Consider the following 22,722-nt stretch of genomic DNA (forward strand, 5'->3'; position numbering starts at 1 on the left):
TCATGTAGGGCCTGCTATCAAAGAGTCGTATGTGATTTGGCAAGTATGGATGTAAAGGTAGAGGATGGCTGAAGTATTTTTTCTAGTAGTGTTGGCCGGTCTGGGCACAGAGGCCTAAATGACTATAGAGATTTCGAGACAGCTGGGCGCGGTAAATCAGAAAAGGAAGAGCATGTTAGCTAGCATGTTATTATCTGAAGATGACGTTGTGATCGTATAGGGAGCAATACGAATGATTTTAAGGAGATGGATGGAAAGTACAGGGAGAAACCAGTGAGCAGAAGGGTGTAGTAAGGTGGAAGCTGATATAACAGACGGAAGAGCTATTAGGACAGCAGTGAAGTAACCCGATCAGTAGTGGATGTCGATGTTGCAATCGTCACTTTCAGACGCTCTAAGTAGATACAGAGACCTCTTCTCTCGTCTCTAATTTAAGCCCCAGTCACACAGCACTCCACGTCCAAATCACGTACAAAAAGTTATGACAATCTGGTGGACGTGGTCGTAAGTGGTAATTTTTTGGTCAATTTTGGTTTGGCCGTGCTTTCAACGGGGTATGGCCGTTGGCGGCTGTTCCACTGCTGCAGCACTGCCTAAGCACGGCTAACCACGTCCAGCCACGTGTATGTACGCGGAAAAATCCATTTGTCAGCGATAAGCCGCTAAACACACGCTATTTCCCGTGATACCAACGCGTAACACGCGTCAGATGACCGTGCTCTGCCCGTGACAGACCGCTAAACTTTCGCGTCTTTACCGCGTCTCCCCAAGTTCTAATCACTGCCGGAACACGGATTATCACGTGTGTTTCACGTGTGTTACACGTCTTTACCACGTGTGCCGCCCGTGGTTGTCCGCGGAATAAAATTTTGAGCAGTTCAAAACTTTTTAACGCGTCCGACGCCATTCAGATTTTTCCCCGCGTCCTGCCACGTCTATAAATCGACCGTAGCTCGTCTTAAACTCGACATCAGCGCGAACAACATCGTCTGCTTCACGGGAGACCACTTTTTGACGTGATTAAACCGTAAAGCGCTGTGTGACCGGAGTTTCAGGTGTGTGGTGAGCGCGAGTGTATGGATGAGTATAGCATTCAGTTATGAACAACGACTGAATTATCCAGAATCTTCGATCTTCTTCAACTTCAATCGAAACGGGGAGGACGAGATTAGTGTTGTAGATAAAGTTAATGAGAATATCTCGAATACGGGCCAACTAGCAATTAGTTGTAATCTGGAAGAACAGGTCACGTGATAAAAATCGAGAAATTCTGAGGTCTAGTTTTACACTTGCCTGAACTTTGCGGAGTTTCTAGCGGAGCTAACGACAAAAGAAGGAGGGGAGGAGGAGGAGGAGGAGAAGGAGAGGAAGACGACGATGACGACAACGAATAATGATAATAATAATAATAACAATAATAATAATAATAATAATAATCATAAATATAATAATAATAATAATAATAATAATAATAATAATAATAATAATAATAAATATAATAATAATAATAACAATAATAAGAAGAAAAAGAAGAAGAAACAACAGAACACTCCGGCTTGAGTTATTCTCGTGAGGGTTTTGGCAGCGTTGGCATCCAGTTGTCTAGCAACTTCCATCATAATTTGCGAAGGCCCTGTAGAGGTAGGCTATACCGAGAGCGAGATCTATGTGTCATTAATTGGTAGCCAAGGGGGAAAATGGTCGTAAAATTTGTGACTTGATCATCAGCACTTACCATCACACAGTTTATTCTGATGGCCATCAATGATTTACGATGCTCCTAGTTTTTATACAAATTGATGAATTCTTGCGTCGGGTTGTTTTTATTGCAACTGATTGACGAATTGCCCTTCATCGACGTAAGCACCAATTATTCAGTGTCTTAGAGTTGCCATGATACGAGTTTGTATGCCTTTTATTCTTTTGTTATGACTACTACAAAAACATTGAATAATAGGTGCTTATCGTTGATAAACGATAATTGGTCAATTAGTTGATCTCAGTTTGCCTGAAGCAACGCTTTCCCCATATTAACTATGCTAGAAATCCGCTTTGCGGCTTAGGTTATCACTCACTCGTCACAGAAATCTAACCATCGTTTTAAATTTCTGCAACTTTACGTCAGTTCTAGGGAATCAGGTAAAATCTATTTCATGAACTCCCTTTTGAATAGATAACGCAATGTGTCTCATGTGCGGCAGACATTGGCAGAGAAAGGCAGACGACATCGTCCCATAAATACATGCAGATGTTGCCCTCCTCATATCTCCATTTTGTTCCTGTATGACTGCATTTTTAATTCACTGTGACCGATACAATGTTAGAGCTGTTTTATGTTCAGATTTTGAATTCATGGGGTGTGGGGTAGAAGACCTGCGGGTCATGGTAATTAAGTTCACCTTTTCTTCTGCCCCTGGCAGCCCTGTTTTCTATGTCACAATGTGTGTGTGTGTGTGGGGGGGGGGGTTCTCATTAGTGTTTTGTCTCTGTGTTATAATTTATCTTATCTTTGTTACGCTGAATAAAAATGTGTTTTGTGTTTACCCATGTAGGCCTACACCTGTCTGAAATGCCAAATAAATAAACAACAATAATAATAATGATGATAATAATAATAATAATAATAATAATAATAATAATAATAAACACTCAATTTTCCTTTGAACGAAATCCCGAAAGCTCACTAGTCATTGCTGAGGCAGCTAAAAATTATTCATCTATCGGTCTTGAACTAAAGCCATAGCTGCCCACATACTTACCAGTGAGGTGTAGAAGGTGCAGACGAGACCAACCATTAAGACAGATCCCCACAAGGTGAAACCAGTCACTAAAAACAATCACGAATCAACAAAAGTACTGTCAAGTTAACATGGATAATTATTAACTGTTCCTATCAAAAGTAAGTTCCAATTTATTTCAGTAAGCGGCATCGGCGACTTTCAGAGAACCAAACGGCAGTTAATGCATCTATACGGAGCCACAGTCTTTACACCTTTTTGCCTCCAACTATACAAGCTGAAACTAACTTATACATCTCACAAAAGTCTCGCTTCATACATAGAATGATTGGATCTGACACGAAGTCAAAAATGGCTGCGTAATGGAACAAGAGAGACGTTGGTGGGTATAATTATGTGTGTATCCTTGGAAGGGCTCTATGATAGCTTTGGTACCATTCATCTGTTTGTTTTAAAGAAATCATTAAAACGAGACAATCACCGGTCAAAGGTGATCGACAGTTAGAATGATACTATATAATGATACTATATACGTTACCTGCATTGACTGCCAAGGCTGGTGCATACAGAACAATGGACATGTACATCACCTAAACAGCAGCAAGGACAAAAGAAAACAAAGAGACACGCTTTTCTTTCAATCAATCATAGTTTATTTCCAATCTTTTTTTCTTGACTATCATTACTTCGCTAAATATTGAAACATTATTGTAATCGTACATTGTTTTTTTTTTTTTACGTTTGTTATTTGTTTTTTTCATTTGACTCCTTCCATTACCTGACCTTTTGTAACTAGTGGCCAAAATGGGTACGAACGTCGTGAACAATGTCACATTATGAAAGAAAGAAAGATATTATTCAGAGGGGTGAAGGTTCAGGTGCGAGTTTCTTCACTTTGTCTCCCTCTACAAATGAAAATTTGTTAAGATCGCAACTGCTGATCTGTAAATTAACAAACATGTCGGAAAAAGGAACCAGTGGGACTCGAACCTGTAATCTACTGCTTTCCGGGCAGCGACATTACCACCAGGCTGTCCCTGGTTGCCGGCAATGACACGATGAACATGGTACAAATACCCAAGCTTCGAAATTCCGACATTGTTTTGTTAAGTAGTCCAAGGTGGACAAGGCATGAAATGGAAAAAAAAAAGAAAAAAAAAAGATATTATTCAGAGGGGTGAAGGTTCAGGGGCGAGTTTCTTCTTTTCTTTCATTTCAAGCCTTTCTTTCATTTCATGCCTTGTCCACCTTGGACTACTTAACATAACAATGTCGGAATTTCGGAGCTTGGGTATTTGTTCAATGTTCATCGTGTCACTGCCAGCAACCAGGGACAGCCTGGTGGCAGTGTCGCTGCCCGGAAAGCAGTGATGACAGGTTCGAGTCCCACTGGTTCCTTTTTCCGACATGTTTGTTAATTTACAGATCAGCAGTTGCGATCTTAACAAATTTAATTTGTAGAGGGAGACAAAGTGAAGAAACTTGCACCTGAATGTCACATTACTTGCAAGAATATCCTCGTGGTTGAAATTTTACCAATTTAATCCTATACGGAGCTCTGCACCTAGTGCCCCATGGAGACCAACCGCACAATTCCGAGGAACTTTGTGTCCCTCTATCTGATTCATACAAGGTTTGATCAAAATATGACAACATGGTCCCATGTGGGGTACCGGAATTATCATAGTACAAGTGTATTGGAATTCGTAATCAACGTAGCCTAAGGAAGGTCCGTTTTGTCGAGAGTACATCCAAAGTCATCATGCAGATGTTTGCAGTTGCATGTTACGAAAATTAGTTATTTTACCAACTTTTGAAAAGCTGTAGCTGATTCATCACTTCACGGATGTCATGGAAACTGAAGCTAGTGGACCATTTACAATAATTGTTCTATAGTTCATGATATGACTCCAGAGCCACAGCAAACTGCACCTTAGGCTTTTTAAGCATATTCTAATCCTACCCTATAGAGAGAATTCACGATAATTATATACAGGCCTATACATATATCGCATCCCTCACTACATAAGAAATATACTGTTTTATAGGCCTACAATCCAGCACTGCTGTTGAAATTGCATGTCGCGGAATTTACGCGTCACATAGACGCATCACAATTCGTTTAGAAACCCATCACGTCCGCTTTGCTTGTTTAGTAAACGAGTCTTACCATGTAGATGACGAAGCCAGCTGTACCGATCAGTCTAGCGACGACAGAAAAACGAAGTTCCAGGTACTGCAACATTGAAACAAATCAGAACGTTTCTTTTACTGCCCAAGAAAAAAATGGAGATACTATTTCTGTTAAATCTACAGTTAATCCTTTAAAAAAGAAGTGGCGTACATGTTCCTTTGAATCTATATGAATAAGAAATAATACACATGTTTATGCATCACTATGAGATCAAAATATTATCTTGTTATCACCAACTTTCTCGAAATGGTATTCTCTTCCATGCAGTCACTCGTCGCCATGTTCGCATGGTTGTAATTCTACAAGGCCATGGTGTTTCTTATTTGCAGCAACTTGTTAAATGGATGGTATAGTATAGGTTGAGATGAGGATTGGAGCTTTCAACTTTTTGCAAGATACTATATACGAAACCACTTAGTGTATGAAGTGTTACGTGGAGAGCATGGCAATTCTAAGAGGAATGCAGAGTTTATTGGATGAAAATCGGTTTTGAAATGAATGATAGCAAAAAACAAAAAACAAAAACACAAAATACAAAAAACAAACAAACAAACAAAGTGCGTACATTGTATAACAATGTGATCCTAATAAAAGGTGGCATGGCACCTAATAAAAGATGGCAAAACCAATTTTCATCAAATAAACTTTGAATCCCTCTTAGAATAAATTGCATGCTCTGTAATAATTTAAGTGGGTTTTCATTATTTCACCTCCCCCCCCCCCCCAAAAAAAAAAAAAAAAATGGAAACCAAGGGGGCATTTCATGAAGTGTTCGGGCCGAAAAACTTTGCTCTCAGCCAATCAGATGCAAGGATTTCAGTAGCTTATACATTAATTTTTTTAGAAAAAAAAATGAGAAAACGCTTTATGAAATGCCCCCTGAAGCCCCATCTCAACCACAAGTATACCATCCTTTTAAAGCTCACAATATGTACAAAATACTATTTGGTTTCTGTCTGTTAATTGGGCTGCATGGCTTCCTCAGTTAGTAGAGATTATGCAATGTCCTTCGGAAAACGTCGGTTTTCCGATGTTATACCATATTATACAGTGTCTGTATCCATAAGACGTGTGGATATTACGCCGTTCTGATATTCGTACATTTTTAAACGTTTTCTGCATGACGATAATCAAAGAGATAAAATCTTTTTGGATGATATATCAGCTTTCCTCTGTAAATCATATGGATGATAACAAGAAATCAAACCTCTGCTGGACTCTTTTGTCGACAATTTCCGTGTCTGTCACAGGAAACCGTTCCTTTCCTACAACTGTATAGGCTACATATAGGTTATGGTGCCTCTGGATCTAATAATGACCAGGCAGTGATTACTGCAACTGATAGGCAAATTAAAATTGTTTCATAAAGGAAGGTTGGTAATTAGCTACATTACTCATTTTTTTTTTTATTCACTACGAATTAAAAGAATGATTCTTAAAATTACATTTGTAATAAAGATTTTAAAAAACATTTTGCGGTTACTAGCTTTTGCGTGCTTTCCTTTTCTAAAGAATTACGACATATTTTCATAAACACAAACAACGCTGAACACTTGCTGAACATCCCGATTACTAGTACAGCGTCTTCTCCCTCTCTACTTCAAGTGTCTCTCTGATCTCTTTCCTTTATCTTCTTAAACACAAGTTTATATCTGTTTTGTATCAAAATGATGACTGATGTGTGATATACAAAGCCCGATACATCCGTGCTGCTTGATGGTGATGTATGTTGTATTGAAAAGAACTCGCACTGATTCGAAGCAAAATATCTCAAGGAAACCCGCGATGATAAGGAGTTCCGTCGTATCAATGCGCTCTTGTACGTCGATATCGCATTTGCCTATTTATCGAATCATCTCTACTACAGCTAGCATCAAAATAATCATGTCATAAATCTTGAATAGACTATTCATATATACGTGCTCAGTAGGTGGATTTTAACAAAATGAGTATAGTGAAATCATTATAGAGAAGCCATGTATAAAATGACGTCGCAGGGTGACCAATGTGGTACTTTCGTGTTTGTTTGTTTTTTGAAAGGCTTATATCGGCAATCAAAATTGACACAAGGTTTATTGACAAGCTTGTATTCCCGCAGCCATAGCCAAATCTGATGCATGATTCCATTTTGTGGCAAACTTTCAAACCTTAGAAACTAGTCATGCAAGTCTGTACATCTTTAACCCAAAAAGACTGGGGGGCCTAAAAGCCCCCCCCCCCCCCCGACATTTCGCGCGATTACTCTGCAACATGCAATGCTCTCGCCGCGATGCTCTATGACTTTTTTCTTTCGAGTTTCCCGCACATTTTGACGCCAAATTTGTGACGCCCGGGGGTACGGTTCTGAAGTTACATAACTTTTTGTACATGCACGTGAGACCGAAAATGGCTCAAAAATGTGATTTTGTGTACAAAGTCAATGCAAATTGAGTTTTTTCACATGGTTCATATAAATATGCTTATTTTTACTCTCAATGGCTAAAATTACTTTGTTTTAGTAGTATTAGGCTTCAAAAAGTGTCTGCCACAAATTTTGTTTAAAAAAACAGCAATAACAAAAGGTCGAAAAAACAAAGAAATACATAAGAAATTCGTAAAACAATAAAATAAATAAGAAATTAATTTTGATACCGAATTTTTTTTCAAGTGCATTTGCGAAGAATGCCACAAAGAATAATTAGACCAAAAATGAGCACTTTTGGAGCTTTATTTACTGATTTAGATCAAAGAGTCTGATTTCTCGCATAAATTAGCATAATTAATCAAAATAAAATAAAATAAGACTATTTTGGAAAATTTAAATATACGATCTTGTAGATTACATCGCATACTACCATTGTGCAAATTTCCGCGGCGATCGCGCAATCCACGGCCGAGAGCTTAAGGGGGGCCCTTTAGGCCCCCCCCCCCCCCCCCAGTCTTTCAAGCTACCAAAATAGCCCAGTCTTTTTAGGGTTAAATCAAGGAGGAAATACCTCATCGATCATGCATGCATTCATTTGTTTTTTCTTCTGTCTTGTAACATTTTGAATTGTAGCATATAAAATTTTGATTAAAAGCTTTACATTCAGAATCAGACTGTGGAGCTCATGCGTGTTATCTATTCAAATGGATAATACATTGTAATGACAATCGACTGTCTTCGTGTTGCAATATTAATGTTTTGACGAAACTAAAGAGGTCGCAGTGTGGCCGACCATGGCATTACAAGCATTGGTTCAAGTCTGCAGTGGCTACAGAAATGGTATACATGCAATCTTGACGCAAAGGAACCAGCCGTTCAGGAGGTTTCGGATCGGAATTAGCATAATGTGTAACGATGTTTATCCTGAGCAGAGTACGATCGATCGTCTTGGCAGGTGGAACAACATCCGCGCGGCCGAATTCCAGGGCGTGATGGAGCTCAAATTGGAACGGCAAGCAGCCTGGTAGTCATATACAGATACAGCTCCATCACGATGACCACTCACGGCCTCCATTTCGCAGGGTGAACACAAATCGCATATTCACTTGGTCAGCGAAATGAAAATGATTTACAAGTACATGTATATGAATCGAAACAATGACTTATGCCGTTTTCATATAACTTTGTGACTGTTTTGGCGAATTTAAATAGCAGATACTGTATACCTGTTCATTAACGAAGTCCTAATCTCTTTCAGTGCCTCTATGAAAATAGCACAATATATTTCTGAGCAAAATTTTGCGATTGAATGGTTTTGATAGACGATCTTTGAAACCATATACGAGCTGGAGAAATTATCATTTTGTTCTTAAAAGTTATGTGGTAAGTGCATATAATGTGCAATATAATACACGTAGTATGTGTCCTTTGTACACGTGACTGTCCGTGGTTCGCGTCTGTCCGGACATTCGAAAATCATAAGATCACGTCTTGCCATGTTAAAAAAAATAATAAAAATAAAGTGAAGATATAATGACATGTATTATCACACAAAAAAATCAATCACACTTTAACGTCCATTGATTTTTTTAAAACAAAAGGCTATCTTTGATTTTCTTGTAATAAAATACAATCATCGTTGAAGATAATCGTTGAACCGTGCAAGTGTCATTCATAATCCACTTCCAAAATTCCACTTCGTCCAAGAGCAAAGTGGCTGCCCTTGTATCAAGGTTCTTGAAAGAAAATGTGTCTCTTTGACATGTCTCTTTGCAGTACCGCATTTAGATGGTCTTGAGCAGAAGTATGCCATTAAACTTTATTAAAAAGTTCTTCAGCGAAAATATATTATACGTGCCATTACATCTCTCTTTGTATTCTCTGATGATCCTGCCGGAAATGTGCAGAGCTCTCTTTATACGGCATTGATCTCGTGCAGTTGATAGGCCTAACATGGATTTCATGTGGCATCACAGTGACATTCTAATTTTTCATGTAATTAGTGTGGAAGAAAGAAACCACAGGTATCGTAAAGAGCGAATGCGTGGTCTTGGTGTTCTTATTCTTTCGACTGTCACAATTAGTACACACACGGGCACTTTGTACTGGCAACATCATGATTATCTGGCCAGCTATAAAATCACCAGATTTGACTGCCCCCACTTCAACAGAGCAAGACCTATGAAAGACCACTGACAGACCGTAAAAATTAGCAGATCTCCTAATGATTTTTACGTGGTCTCATGATCTCCAAGATCCTTCATGATTCCTGAAATGATCTGTCGGTGAACTTCATGATCTCCATGGTCTAAAAATAGAAATAATAATAAAAAAAAATCGGAAAGGTTCAAAACAGTCTTTCAGCGATCTCTTAAGAAAATGGCTTCCAGAGGCCTTTCAGCAGTCTTCAAGCGACCTCTCAATATAATAAGCGCTAAAAGGTACTATCATAGTCTTTCAATTATCTCTGAACAGTCTCTCAAGAATTGCCAATGAAGAAGATCACTGGAAGATTGTTGAGAGATCATTGAGGGATGATCATTGATAGAAAGTTTCTCAGAGATCTTGACTGAACTCTCAAAGGTCTAAGGAAGTATTTCAAAAATGATATCTCTCAACTATAGCCTTATCGGTATCTCAATGAATGTTCTGGCCCGAGATCTCTGAGAAGTTTGTTGACTTTTTTTTTTTTTTTTTTTTTTGGCAGGGGGGGGGGGGTCTTTCAGTGATCTTTCACTCGAGGTTTTGAGAGCCATTCCACACAGACATTATATTGTTATCTGGTCTTGAAGACTTCTGAGAGATCTTACCAACAATAATGAATAGCTCTCTCTCAGTGGTCTCTCAAGGGTCACCTTTATACTTGATATGTTGCGCTCCCATTCCGGAGTTTCAATTAGCACTACGTGCTTTGGTCTGAATGTGGAAGTCTGATCTTCAGATTGTTCATTATTGACCTATGAAGGTTTAATACAGTTCTATACCTGTCGCCACCTTTGCAAACCCATCATTACATTAGATCATGAGATCAGCAGTGTGTGTTCCATAACTAATCTACATCTCGCCGATATATTTCATTTGTACGACTATTCGAACACCGCACAAATGCAAGAGAGATTAATATTTGTGTGAAAACCTGTGATATTCAAGGTTTCGTCGACAGGCCATGAAATTTTACTGCAAGTCTTTGTTAAGCGTCACCAGTGAAAACATACCAGTACCTTTTTTCCTGAGATTTCGAAATTTATAATGCTGAGAATATTGAAACTCTGAAAGGCCTACATACGCTATAGATTGCTATACTGACGACTCATGAGGCGGACTAATGATATTTCTAGATGAATCAGTGATCAAGCTTCCAAGTCCACAGTTGCTTGTTTGCAAGACCAAAGATTCATCAATGACACTTTTGTACTGAAGTGTCATAATCAATTCAGATAATTATCAGTCACTTTTGAAATGTTTGTTCTTTATCTTACTTTCACTTTCAGTTGTACACATTTACATGAACTGTGTACAATAGTATAAAGTTTGTAGAAGTATTCATGCACATTAACTGAGTATAAGGCTTGTTGTTGGATATATTGGCCGTAACGTATGCAACTGTCACCGGGCTGACCATGGATGAATATTTCGACATTTTGTTTCCTGTAATGATGTAAAGTATACATCCATATACTAACCAGTGCTTTGCATAACACATCAACAGATGATGCATGAACTACTAAAAGAATGTGAATCGAACAGGTACGGTGTATACAAGTACCACTACAAAGTGTATGTGCAGTACCCGCACCTCCCTGGTGTATGTGGATCACACCCCACGCACTTGCATGTGTATTCACAATGACTATGCAGGGGCGGATCAAGGAATTCTGTAAAGGGGGGGGGGGCGCAACTAATATTTCTGGTGCCACTTCCGGGTTTCATTTCATTTTTTTCTTTTTATTTCTTTTGTTTTTAAAGAAAAATAAAGGGGGGCGTGCGCCGGTTGCGCCCCCATCTGGATCCGCCACTGCTATGTGTTAGTCATGATGATTACCCTTGCTTAATTTTGTAACAGTTCAATAATGGTATATTTTCCCCATTCAGGTGCAAAGTACTGGGTTGTGAATGAGTGACAATGAAGGTCCATGAATTGATGAATACAAGTTGTACTGTCATTATATTCCCATTTCTAAAGTTCAATAGGGTGGGTGTGGGTATTCTTGTACACAGCAGTCACTTATATGCCAAGCTGTGTTACTGTATATATGCCAGTCAGAAAGGGTGAAAACAAATTGTCATTCTTCTCTCTCTCTCTGCGTACAAGTACACATGTACAGTATCTGATAGGCCTAATTTAGATCCCATTCAGATTCCAATATCAAAACTTCTTTCATACCCGAAAGTGAGAAATGCATTGCATGTAATAATCTCATACAACCTATCATAGCTGCATTTCCAAGCACTTGCACACTCTCATGATTACAGATAAATATTCCCTCACTATTTTTAAGTAAAATGAACCATCTGTGATTTTCATCTGAAGGAATATACCCCTGGGCAGTAACTCACTGATTACCACTATATTTTCGTCGGGACAACTATCACTACTGAAAATTATCCCGAGAGTTATCTATAGCAGAATTCATCACTATCAAAATGGAAAAAAAAAAAATTATAATACTTCCAAAGAGCCTAATGAAACCCCATTAAAGGGATGGTACAGTATTGGTGGAGATGAGAATTCTGCTTTTAACTTTTGCGAGATACCAAGAAAACACTTATGATATAGTACAGAGCATACCATTTTAAGAGGACTTCAAAGTTTGTTTGATGAAAATCGGGTTTGGGATGACTGAAACATCCAAAAACAAAGTAAAACAAAGCGATCGTAATAAAGTGTGGGTCCCACACTTTATTAGAATCACTCTTTTGGGATATCTCAGCCATTTCAAATCCAATTTTCATCAAATAAACATTGAATTCCTCATAGAATTATATGCTCTTTCATATTTCAGAAGAGATTTCTCATTATCTCACCAAAAAATGTTAGAAACCTGAAATTAGGTCTCAACAAAAACTATACCATCCCTTTAACTAAAGTAATCATAAAAACTTGGATGTGCTTTGTCCAGGAAAAGAGTAATCCACAGCATTGTTTCTCTACAAAGAGCTCACTTTCGAAGGGTTATTGGCTGTGGTGAACATACAGCCTGAAACCATGCAGTTCAAGCTATGTTTTATCTCTGATAAAAGAAAGTACATGTACACTGTAACTGCAAGGCCATGCTCTTTTTAAATAGAAAAGGTCTGCTAAAGAAAGTCTTTACTCAAAACAAGTTATCTATTGACACCTATGTAGTATAATTTATATACCACTGAAAATTCCACTATTCTTTTTTTTTTAGAATATGAAACCTCGATTCCAGAAAATCTTATTCTCTTCATGACCACTAACTACTTTCGCATCTACATAGTTTGTACCTAGGAGAATGTACTGTTTCTAGGACAGCATCTATACATAATGGGTATGTGGTACTCTATGTACATGTACAACCAAGAAACAAACACATCATCACAGAAATTCACTAACAGTCATAATTTTTGTCAATTTTGTCAAGTTTTGCAATACCACTCATATGGAGCAGTATTCATTTTGGGTGATTCAACAAAAAGCATGAGCTCTCACCTCACTGGACACACGAGTCATTTTTTTTTCCTTTTCTTTTTTAACCACAGATTAGTCAAATCCTTGATTCATTCAGTCAATGCATTCACGTGGCATCATGTGCCTTCATTGATACCATTGGCGGACCACTCGTACTGGTAGTCTGAACTGCCTGAATTGAAATGATCAATGAGAGACTGACAGTGTCTGTGGTCCATTGCACCCTGTTCTTTGGGAGTATTGAAGTGCAATCTCTCCATGTGAAAAGTTACAGTGCTAAAATTACACTGAGGCCATTCATAAGGCCAATGGCTGTGATGTCCACCAACTGCGTGCGATGCCCCTCCAAAATTCAACGAACCACTGACTGTGATCTTTTTCTGCAAGTAACTAGAAAATCTCATGAATTTGAAGACAAAGATATTGCTTTCCCCACTTTTTTTTTCTTCACACACTTGTGTAATGCATACATGCAAGCACAACCTAAAGTTGGATTTAAAAGGATGGTATATGTAGTTTTGGTTGAGATGGGACTTGAGGTTACCATACTTTTTGTGTGTGTGAGATAACGAGAAACCTCTTATGAAATATGAAAGAGCACAAGAGTGATTCAAAGTTTATTTGATGACATTGGTTTTGAAATGGCTGAGATGTCCAAAACAAAGGGGGATCCTAGTAAAAGGTGGGACCCACCTTTTATTAGGATTGCTTTGTTTTACTTTGTTTTTGGATATCTTAGCCACTTCAAAAACAATTTTCGTCAAATAAATTTGAATTCCTCCTAGAATTGTGTGCTCTGCAACATTTCATAAGTGGTTTCACAGTATTTTGCAAAAAGTTAAAAGCTGAATCCTCACCTCAACCAATACTATACCCCTTCCCTGTGAGATACAATCTAGCTACAGGTGCAGCTGGCTTGACAACATAGCTGCATAGTAAGGCAAATATCAAGGTTTTACATACAATGAACAGTATCACATTCTAAAGCAACAGTCAGTGGTAACATTAAATGTTTTCAGGCAAAGAAAAAACAATCAAATCAATGTCAGAGAGAATCAAAACATCATTTTTTAGGTGATTCAATAGTCCTGATACCCCACTCACTGGTCTTGATGACTCCTCCAAAAATTTGAGAGTCAAGGCCAAAATGGTCAGGACTCAAATCAAAGTGAAATTTGAGGCCTGTTGGTCTCTCTCACATACAAGGCATCCACTTCAAGCTATATCCAATGGACAGAATATCTCTGCCGCTTTCTTGATGGGACAAGATGACAGCAAACAACATTACGCAGCCAAATACAGTTGTATATGAGGCACTAAATTGCAAGGTCAGAAAAGCTACCACTTGAGTTGACCAAAAGAATGGTCTGTATCTTGTCATATATCGTCTGTCATGGCTTCACGGAATCTCCTCCTGTCTACGTACAGAGGAGAGACGTGAAAGTCAACTAAATGATATAAAACTCCTCCCGACTGACAGATTTTTCAGTCTACCACTTGAGCCACTGCCCTGTCATGAAGTGATGCTCTGCATTGCCATCAATCATAAGTCTAGTGTCATCTGAAAGTTCCAGTCATACATAGTAACAGGGCTCTAGCATTATCTTTTGTATACCAGTAAATAATAGCATATTTCTTGAAAGCAACAGAGAGGCATAAAAGTTGCTGTAGGAGATTAGATTTATGGTTTTTGTTTTCCTCGACTCTAGAGCCTTTTCTGTTATCACAAAGTGTCTACAGGTACATGTAGATATTAAGCGCTAGAATGATATCACGTAAACATTGTGTGCACAATGCGCAGCACAGCACTCCATGATGAAACAACTTTGAGGTTAAGGAACTGCAAAGGCCTACCTTGTGATTACATCAAACTCTTAAACAGTTTTATGATCACTGTATCTGATAACATTATTGACCAGGCTCAGATACTCCCATACTTTAAGAGTAAAGGGAGTGTAAATATAAAGTATGCACTGTACACTGCTATCTCCAGCATTTTTGTGTTCCTCACAATATCTGATCTTGCCAATCAGATCATTATCAGCTTGCAATAACCTCTCCTTACATCACAATCCTCACTTGCAAACTTATATCACAACTTGAAACTAACTTTGAATTCTCTGATGGCTCATTTACAGTAGGCCACTAAAATCTTTCAACCTGAAATTTTGGAGGCCTGAAAAAGATACGCAGTGGTCTGAAATAAAGGCAACATAACCATCCACTTTAAAGGTACTGTTTACCATTGGGAGCAGTGATTTAAAAATGTTGGATTTATCACATTAGATCCATATGTGTAGGTCAGTTGTATCACAAAACATCCTTCCATATTAAAATTTTGCAATTAAACCTAAAATATAAGGAGATATCACTGTTTTTCTTATTAAAGGGGCTGTACAGTACTGGCTGAGGTGAGGATTCAGGTTTATAACATCTTTTTGGGCGAGATAATGAGAAACTTCTTATGAAATATGAAAGAGCATGTAATTTCAAGAAGGATTCAACGGTTATTTGATGAAAACTGGTTTTCAAATGGTTGAGATATCCAAAAAAAGCGATAATAGTAAAATGCGACAGGCCACAACTTTTATCAGGATCTCTTTGTTTCACCCTATATATCTCAGTCATTTCAAAACCGATTTTCATCAAATAAACTTTCAATTTCCCTCAGAATTATACACTCTTTGACATTTTATAGAGTGGTTTCTCAATATCTCGCAAAACGTTAAAAGCTAAATCCTTACCTCAACCAGTACTGTACAGTCCCTTTCTGTAGACGGTTTATTCTAGAAACAATTTTATCATAACTATTGTTCACATTTTGTATATTTAACAATACTTAACATCGATTATCTTGATTAAAATTTTTACATTGGTTGTTTCTATCCCTAACTCACATTTTAGAGCTATTTTGAAGCACTAAAGCTGGGTTTTTGTTTCATCTGCAAATCAAATGGTAAATAATGCCTTTTAATCTTGTAGTTGCCTGATTGGACCACCAAAAGACAACCATTTTTAAAATCAGGGGGGTGTTTCATCAATATAGTCAGCGCTGACAAGTTGTCAGCGTTGACTATTTTAGTAAAATCCTTGGTTTTGATTGGTTGAGACGCTCTTGTCACTGACTGTTACTATGGTAATTGTCAGTGACTGACAACTTGTCAGCGCTGACAACTTTCGTGAAACGGTGCCCTGGTAGCCAAACATCAATCTTTAGTGACCCCAGGCCACCAGTAATATCGAGCCCTGATTATCTTTGATGATTTTTCCTTCTCTATATGACGCAATTCCTCCCAGTGTTTCTTCTTCATAATAAAAGACGAGTGCAAAGAGGTTAGTCTGTATCAATATTTGTAGTAAATACATTTTCAGTCTTTACATGAATTAAAAAATCAGCATACTCTTTTGAGAGCACAAGGGCCTGTTATAATTCAAAGACCCCTGTATTCATACAACACAAACATAGCTGGTTTGACGGTCCCAGGACGGTAAAAGTCACTGTTGGGCCAGAAACTTATCAGGAATTATCAAATTTAGTGACAGTCCACCATGACCAGTTAAATAAAGAAAAAAAAAAGTGATAATAGATGCATAACTTTGTTGGATCCTGAAGTCAGTTAAAAAAAAAAAGAAAAAAAAAGGAACAGGACAAGTGATACAAAACCTTAGTGGGAAAAAAAAAATAAATAATGCACAAATGCCACAAAGTGAAACAGCATGGATTGTATGGACATGGATATAGACAAAAAAAACAAACAAAAACAAAACAAAACAAAACAAAGAGCCCTGAATATGCATTAGAACATTTTTTAACAGTTTGGGGTATACATACATTTTGTTTTGGCTATGAATTCGTCATTTGGCTGTTAAATTTACTGATTGGAAAATTGTGGTTTGATACAGTAAAAGTATTGGTATTTTCCCTTGGACTATCAGTATCGGTCTCATCATCGTACTGATTTAGATAGGTGCATGCATACTGTACCTCATACACACTGGTCAAGCGAAGTTTGTAGAACGTAGGAATGTAAATATTCGCGACTAGAAGTGACATAAGGATGTAACTCCCACCGATGTACCAAAACATGGTGCCGTACACATAAGCCTCGGATGGAGTACCAAGAAGTGCTATGGCCGACATCCAGCTAGCGAGGAGAGAAAAACCAACTGGAACGGACGGCATCTTGCGATCAGCGACGAAGAATTCCTGCGTGGTTTTCTGCTTCCCACCAGTACATGCATAGTAGATTCCGATTGAAGCTGATACTAGTAAAACCAACACGAACACAACGTAGTCGACTGCGGAGAAAGTTGCCGGGCCGCTCGGCTGGCCATTGTAGCCGGGCGGCGCCGGCTCACCGGTTGTTGTTGCGAATGTAGCTGCGTCCATGTCGAGGCCCGTTCTCAGCTCAGTCAACGATTTTAGAGTCCAGACTTACAACTCTACGATAAGTTAGATGTTTCCGCTATTCACGTCACAGATAAAAAAACAAACCCCAAACAGGCATACAACCTCAAACATAATATACTACTACTAACAGGCCAGTTTTTGGCAGAGGCCGAAATCCAGTATGAGTACCCAGCTACAGTACGTGATGCCGTGTGTTGGAAAAGTGCACAAAGCATGCATGCAGACGGTGCACGTGCGGTATCCTTACACACACGGGATACACACTTCTTCGTCAGAAGCAGTGTCGTAACTGCGGGTATACATACCAGCACGTGGTAGCAAACACTTCGTACGTCGACGCCGCAGCCAGATTCCACAGTCTCGAGACCGTACAGCTACGGTACTACAGTTACATCCTCAGGCACGCTCCATTGCGTAACACCCATGCATGAACACTGCATATCCATTGTTATCTCAAATTTATCATTCAATATCAATTTAAATTTGTTTATTAGGTGATCCGAGTATCCTCTCGGATCACCTTCTGTATCTGTACTGATTCTTTATTCTTCTTCTTTGTTTGTTTCTTTATTTCTCCCCAAAAGTTGTGCAGAGGTTAGCTCAGAAAGTCCCCTGCCTATCAATTTCAAAATTATACCATGTATGCATCATGTCCTAAAGACAACAAATCTAATGCATCATTGTGATCAGTTGACCGTGACGTCACTATGACGTCATTATATGAAAACACATTCTCTATCATATCTCATTACTGGAATGCAATTTTTCAATGAAATTTACGTCACATATATTTCAAGTTATGTGCATTCTACTCATATTCTCAAAATCCATCTCTACCCTTAAAACGTGCGCGTACGCGCGCGTTGAAATATTTGTATACTCCAATCGAGCTCAAAACTTTTTTGCACACGTTTCAGACCATTTAGAGCATTTTTTGAAAAATTGAAAAAATTGGACGGACGCGTACGCGCGCGCACATATGTGCACGCACAGCTCATATGCAATAGAAATTTCCCGTTTTTTCACTTCGATCGGATACTTGAAAAGTCAAGGAATATTTCTACCAAGTTTCAAGTCAATCCGACTCAATATGACGTCATAAGGGCCCGTCAAAGTTGAAATTCCGCGCGCGCGTCAATGGCGATATACAGTGCAACTATGCCAAAAAACCGCCAATTTTGAATCCGATTTTACTCGTCAGGATGGACGGTGACCCCCTATTTTCTTTACATATTCTGAAAGCTGATGAGTTGTACATGTCATTTCATGGGTTGGCGATGCTGAAAAAATGATTAAAAGATATCAAATATCTTAATAAAGTAAAAAAAGTAAATTTTCAAAATGACGTCATCAAAATTCAAGTTCACTCGAGCGTATTTCACTTATCCTTTGCCGATTTTTACACAAATTTCAGTATGTTGTAGCTTATTAAATGCTCTTTCATTAATATAATAACAACATTTTGATTGGATGACGGCATCACCTCGTAAAAATGGATTGAATGTAATCTTGTCAAATTTGACCAGTTTACGTGTTATCTCTATGGGAGTGCAGTTTTTCTGGAAATTGAAATTGACATGACTATCTTTCTCCAGCACTAGCTCACTTATGCTTCGGTAAATTTCTTCCAAATTTTAATATGTTGTAGCTGAGACTTTGGGCTATCGTAAGTGTGCCCTTCGTTTTTTCATACGACGTCGGCATCACGTCCAAAAACTTGGTTGAAATTCAAGCTTATCTTCGATGTATTGAAATATTTCTTTCTTTCTGCAACTTTCTTTGCAATAACTCAAGAAAGACAGCCCCTATCACCACCATATTTTGCACATGTTTAGTTCATGTTACGTACATTATTTCATGAAATAACAACTACTTGATCGGACACCATCTTGGGTATGTAAATTAGGGTCAAAGGTCATAAATATTTCATCCTGTATCTTAGTAAATACATGTCCTATCTTTCCCATATTTTGCACACGTAAAGACCATGTTACAAGAATCATTTCACAAAATAACGACTTTTTGCTCAGATGCCATCTTGTCTGTGCAAAGTGGGGTGAAAGGTCATATGTACTTCTTCCTGTATCTTCGTTATTACGTGTTATCTCTATGGGAGGGAATTTTTCTAGATATGAAAATTGACATGATTGTCTTTATCGACGACTAGCTCACTTACCCTTCGGTGAATTTCTCCCAGATTTTAATATGTTGTAGCTGAGACTTTGCGCTATCGTTATGTGCCCTTTGTGTTTTCATACAATGTTGGAATCACGTGAAAAATCTTGGTTAAAATTAAAGCTTATCTTCGATGTATTCAGATATTTCTTTCTTTCTGCAACTTTTCTGGCAATAACTCAAGAAAAACACACCCTATCACCCCCATATTTTGCACATGTTTAGTTTATGTCACGTACATTATTTCATGCAATAACAACTACTTGATTGGACAATATCTTGGGTATGTAAATAAGGGTCAAAGGTCACAAATGTTGCATTTTGTATCTTGGTGAATACCTGTCCTATCTTTGCCATATTTTGCACACGTATATAGACGATGTCGCAGGAATCATTTCACAAAATAACCACTTTTTCCTCAGATGCCATCTTGGGAGTGTAAAGATGGGTCAAGGGTCATATGTATTTGTTGCTGTATCTTCGTTATTCAGTGTATACAGAATTTGGTACCAAAGATGGCAGATATGACTCCCTTTTCTAAATGAGAATCCAAACATCACACGGCCAATGTCTCTAAACACAGACGAAACTTGTATGGTCATGCCTATTGCGATCAGGACTCGAATCATTGATTAAAAAAAAATCGGATCACCTTAATTTGTCAGTAATGACAAATTACAATCTCTAGTTTCAATTTCAACTTATTTTTCCAAAGAGCATTCATATGTATTACAAATTCCTTGTGAGGACATGTACAAAGTTTTGGATTACAAAATTTGAACCAGGTTGATGTTTGCATGGAATGCTATGTGGGACTTTGAAAAAAGGTTCCCCCCCCCCCCCCAGATAATACATGCAGATGAGTGGAAATGGTACTAGTATATACAATGAGGAGAGAAACAAAAACAAGAGGGAGGTGGGGAATTAAGAGAAGAAATAAAGGATGATAAAAACGGACAGTAGTGACTTACGGTACAAGTATGCGTAAATTATACACACATTGGTGGATTGAGTGAAAGCAGCAACATTAGTTGAACACATCAGTGAAAGTTTGAGGAAAATCGGACAATCCATGCAAAAGTTATGAATTTTTAAAGTTTTGGTGTTTAGAACCGCTGGATGATGAGACTACTAGAGTTTCTGACGTATGGTGTGTGGACAACAATATAAAGAAAACTCCACCAAAATTAACTTTTCTAGCATTATGAATGAACACTTAACACTTGACTTATATACCGTTTTCAGAAAGCAGGGAGAATAATTGCTACCCTTAATTGTTATGTCAGTATCAAGTTGATGGAAAGTGTAATTTACATGAAAAATGAATTTTTGAGGAATCCTCTTTATATATTTTCTTTCAGAATTAGAGTTTTGTTTTGTTTTTGTTTTTTTTAATAGAAGTCTTCTTCTCCGGAAACAGAAGTGACTGAAGATAATTCGATGTTATGATTAAGTATACATGAGGAAGTGCAGTACTTTCAAGCTCTTTCATGACAGATCTGGGTGCCCTCCTCTGGACCCGATGGTGCAAGGGGAGATCAAATTTGGAACCAATATTCACATTTTCATTATTTTCAGGGAGAATGCATGACTAAACTTGATAGTTATCATCACAAGGGTAATAACATAGATATTTCAGCAAATGGAAGTGATGACAACAAATGCATTAGGCGCAAAATTGGCTTAATTTTTAAGTTAAGATACTTTGTTCCAAGGCATGTTCTCATGCTTTTATATAAATTCTTTATGCAATCACATAATATACATACTTTATGGAATTGAAGTATGGGGAAGTACCTACAGAAGCCACTTAAATTGTATACTTTTAGCACAAAAAATGGCCGTGAGAGCAATTACATTTTCCCCCTTAAGAACAAGTTCAAGGCCATTATTCACCAGTCTAGAAGTGTTAAATGTTTTTGACCTGCATAAGCTTGCAGTGTCAACCTTTGTATATGATCTACACAAGGGACATTTACCACATTCTGTAACGGAATATTATGAGCCAATGAATCATGCATACAGGACTAGAGGCAAAGATCATTCCATGCTTAGACTCCCGAAATGTAAAACGACACATGGTACATTTTCTATTTCTATCTTTTGTCGGGTCAAAGTTTTGGAATAGTTTGCCCAAAAATATTCAGGAGGAAAGAACAAGATCTTCATTTCGAAGAATCCTAAAAAAGCACTTGTTAAATTAGATTTAGTGAAGAAAAGAATATTCAGTGTTTAGTTTAATGTACTTTTATAGTACAGTTACTTTAAAAGAGTAGACCTTGCAATAAGCAGCTTAAATATACATGTAGCTATAATGGGAGAACCATTCTCGACTAGCACTTGTGCTAACTTTTGGTTCCCCCTTTAACAACATTATCTTCTGTTTTTCTATTTTTTTTTCAGAACCTTTGTCTATGCGTATTTCTACATTACATACTTATTCATACTCTTTGCCTTTTCAGTGATGTATCACAACGAAACTAAATCTATTACACCACATGTATTCTAATGTAAGATAAATAAAAGTATGTAAAATATATGCTTGCATAGCTGTAAGAACCTTGTACAAAATCATTGTATTCTCATAAAAAAAATTTTCATGTTATTGTATCTTACCCTTTTTATATGGAATTTCATGTTATCATGTTATCATATTCACATGTATGTTGTTAATAAACTCAACTCAACTCAACACTCTTGGGAACCCAATCCCGCCCCAAACCCCAAATTTGCAATCTTAAAAACGAAACAAAACAAGTCGATACAGCCGAGTTGATGCTATAATGAGTATAAGTCAGTAATGATGAATGTACATTTTAAAGTAATGTGTTCACATCAGATCCGAGATCCAATGGTGGTGGTGGTGGGAGGGGGGGGGGGGGGGTTGGGGACTAAATTTCACAATTTTCATCTTCTTGAAATTACATGGTCAAATTTTACTCCCAAATTATCTTTGGTAAGGAGATGAAATCACTGTTGTGCGTGCAAATGGGCACCGTGATCATCCTGGGCGCCCCTCCCCCATCCCCACCGAAAGGTCCTGAAATATATAGGGCCTACACAATCTATTCCCTTTTCTATTCAACATTATCTCATTTTATGAGCCATATAGCTCATGGACATATTATTACGATCCCTCGCCGTCCG

General features: G+C 37.9%; 1 protein-coding gene across 1 annotated transcript in view; it reads right to left on the reverse strand.

Annotated features, from left to right (window-relative positions):
• LOC140238257 (sodium-coupled monocarboxylate transporter 1-like) overlaps window positions 1-17,379 on the reverse strand; it is a 39,567-nt gene extending 22,188 nt beyond the window's left edge. Inside the window, exons 1-4 of the mRNA XM_072318194.1 lie at window positions 16,975-17,379; window positions 4,909-4,974; window positions 3,277-3,328; window positions 2,760-2,827 (exon numbers count right to left, since the gene is read on the reverse strand). Coding sequence (XP_072174295.1) covers window positions 2,760-2,827; window positions 3,277-3,328; window positions 4,909-4,974; window positions 16,975-17,379 — 591 coding nt within the window. The remainder of the gene's footprint in view (window positions 1-2,759; window positions 2,828-3,276; window positions 3,329-4,908; window positions 4,975-16,974) is intronic.
• Window positions 17,380-22,722: the final 5,343 nt, after the last annotated feature.

This window comes from Diadema setosum, chromosome 14, assembly GCF_964275005.1.
Source record: "Diadema setosum chromosome 14, eeDiaSeto1, whole genome shotgun sequence".
NCBI classification, from domain to species: Eukaryota; Metazoa; Echinodermata; class Echinoidea; order Diadematoida; family Diadematidae; genus Diadema; species Diadema setosum.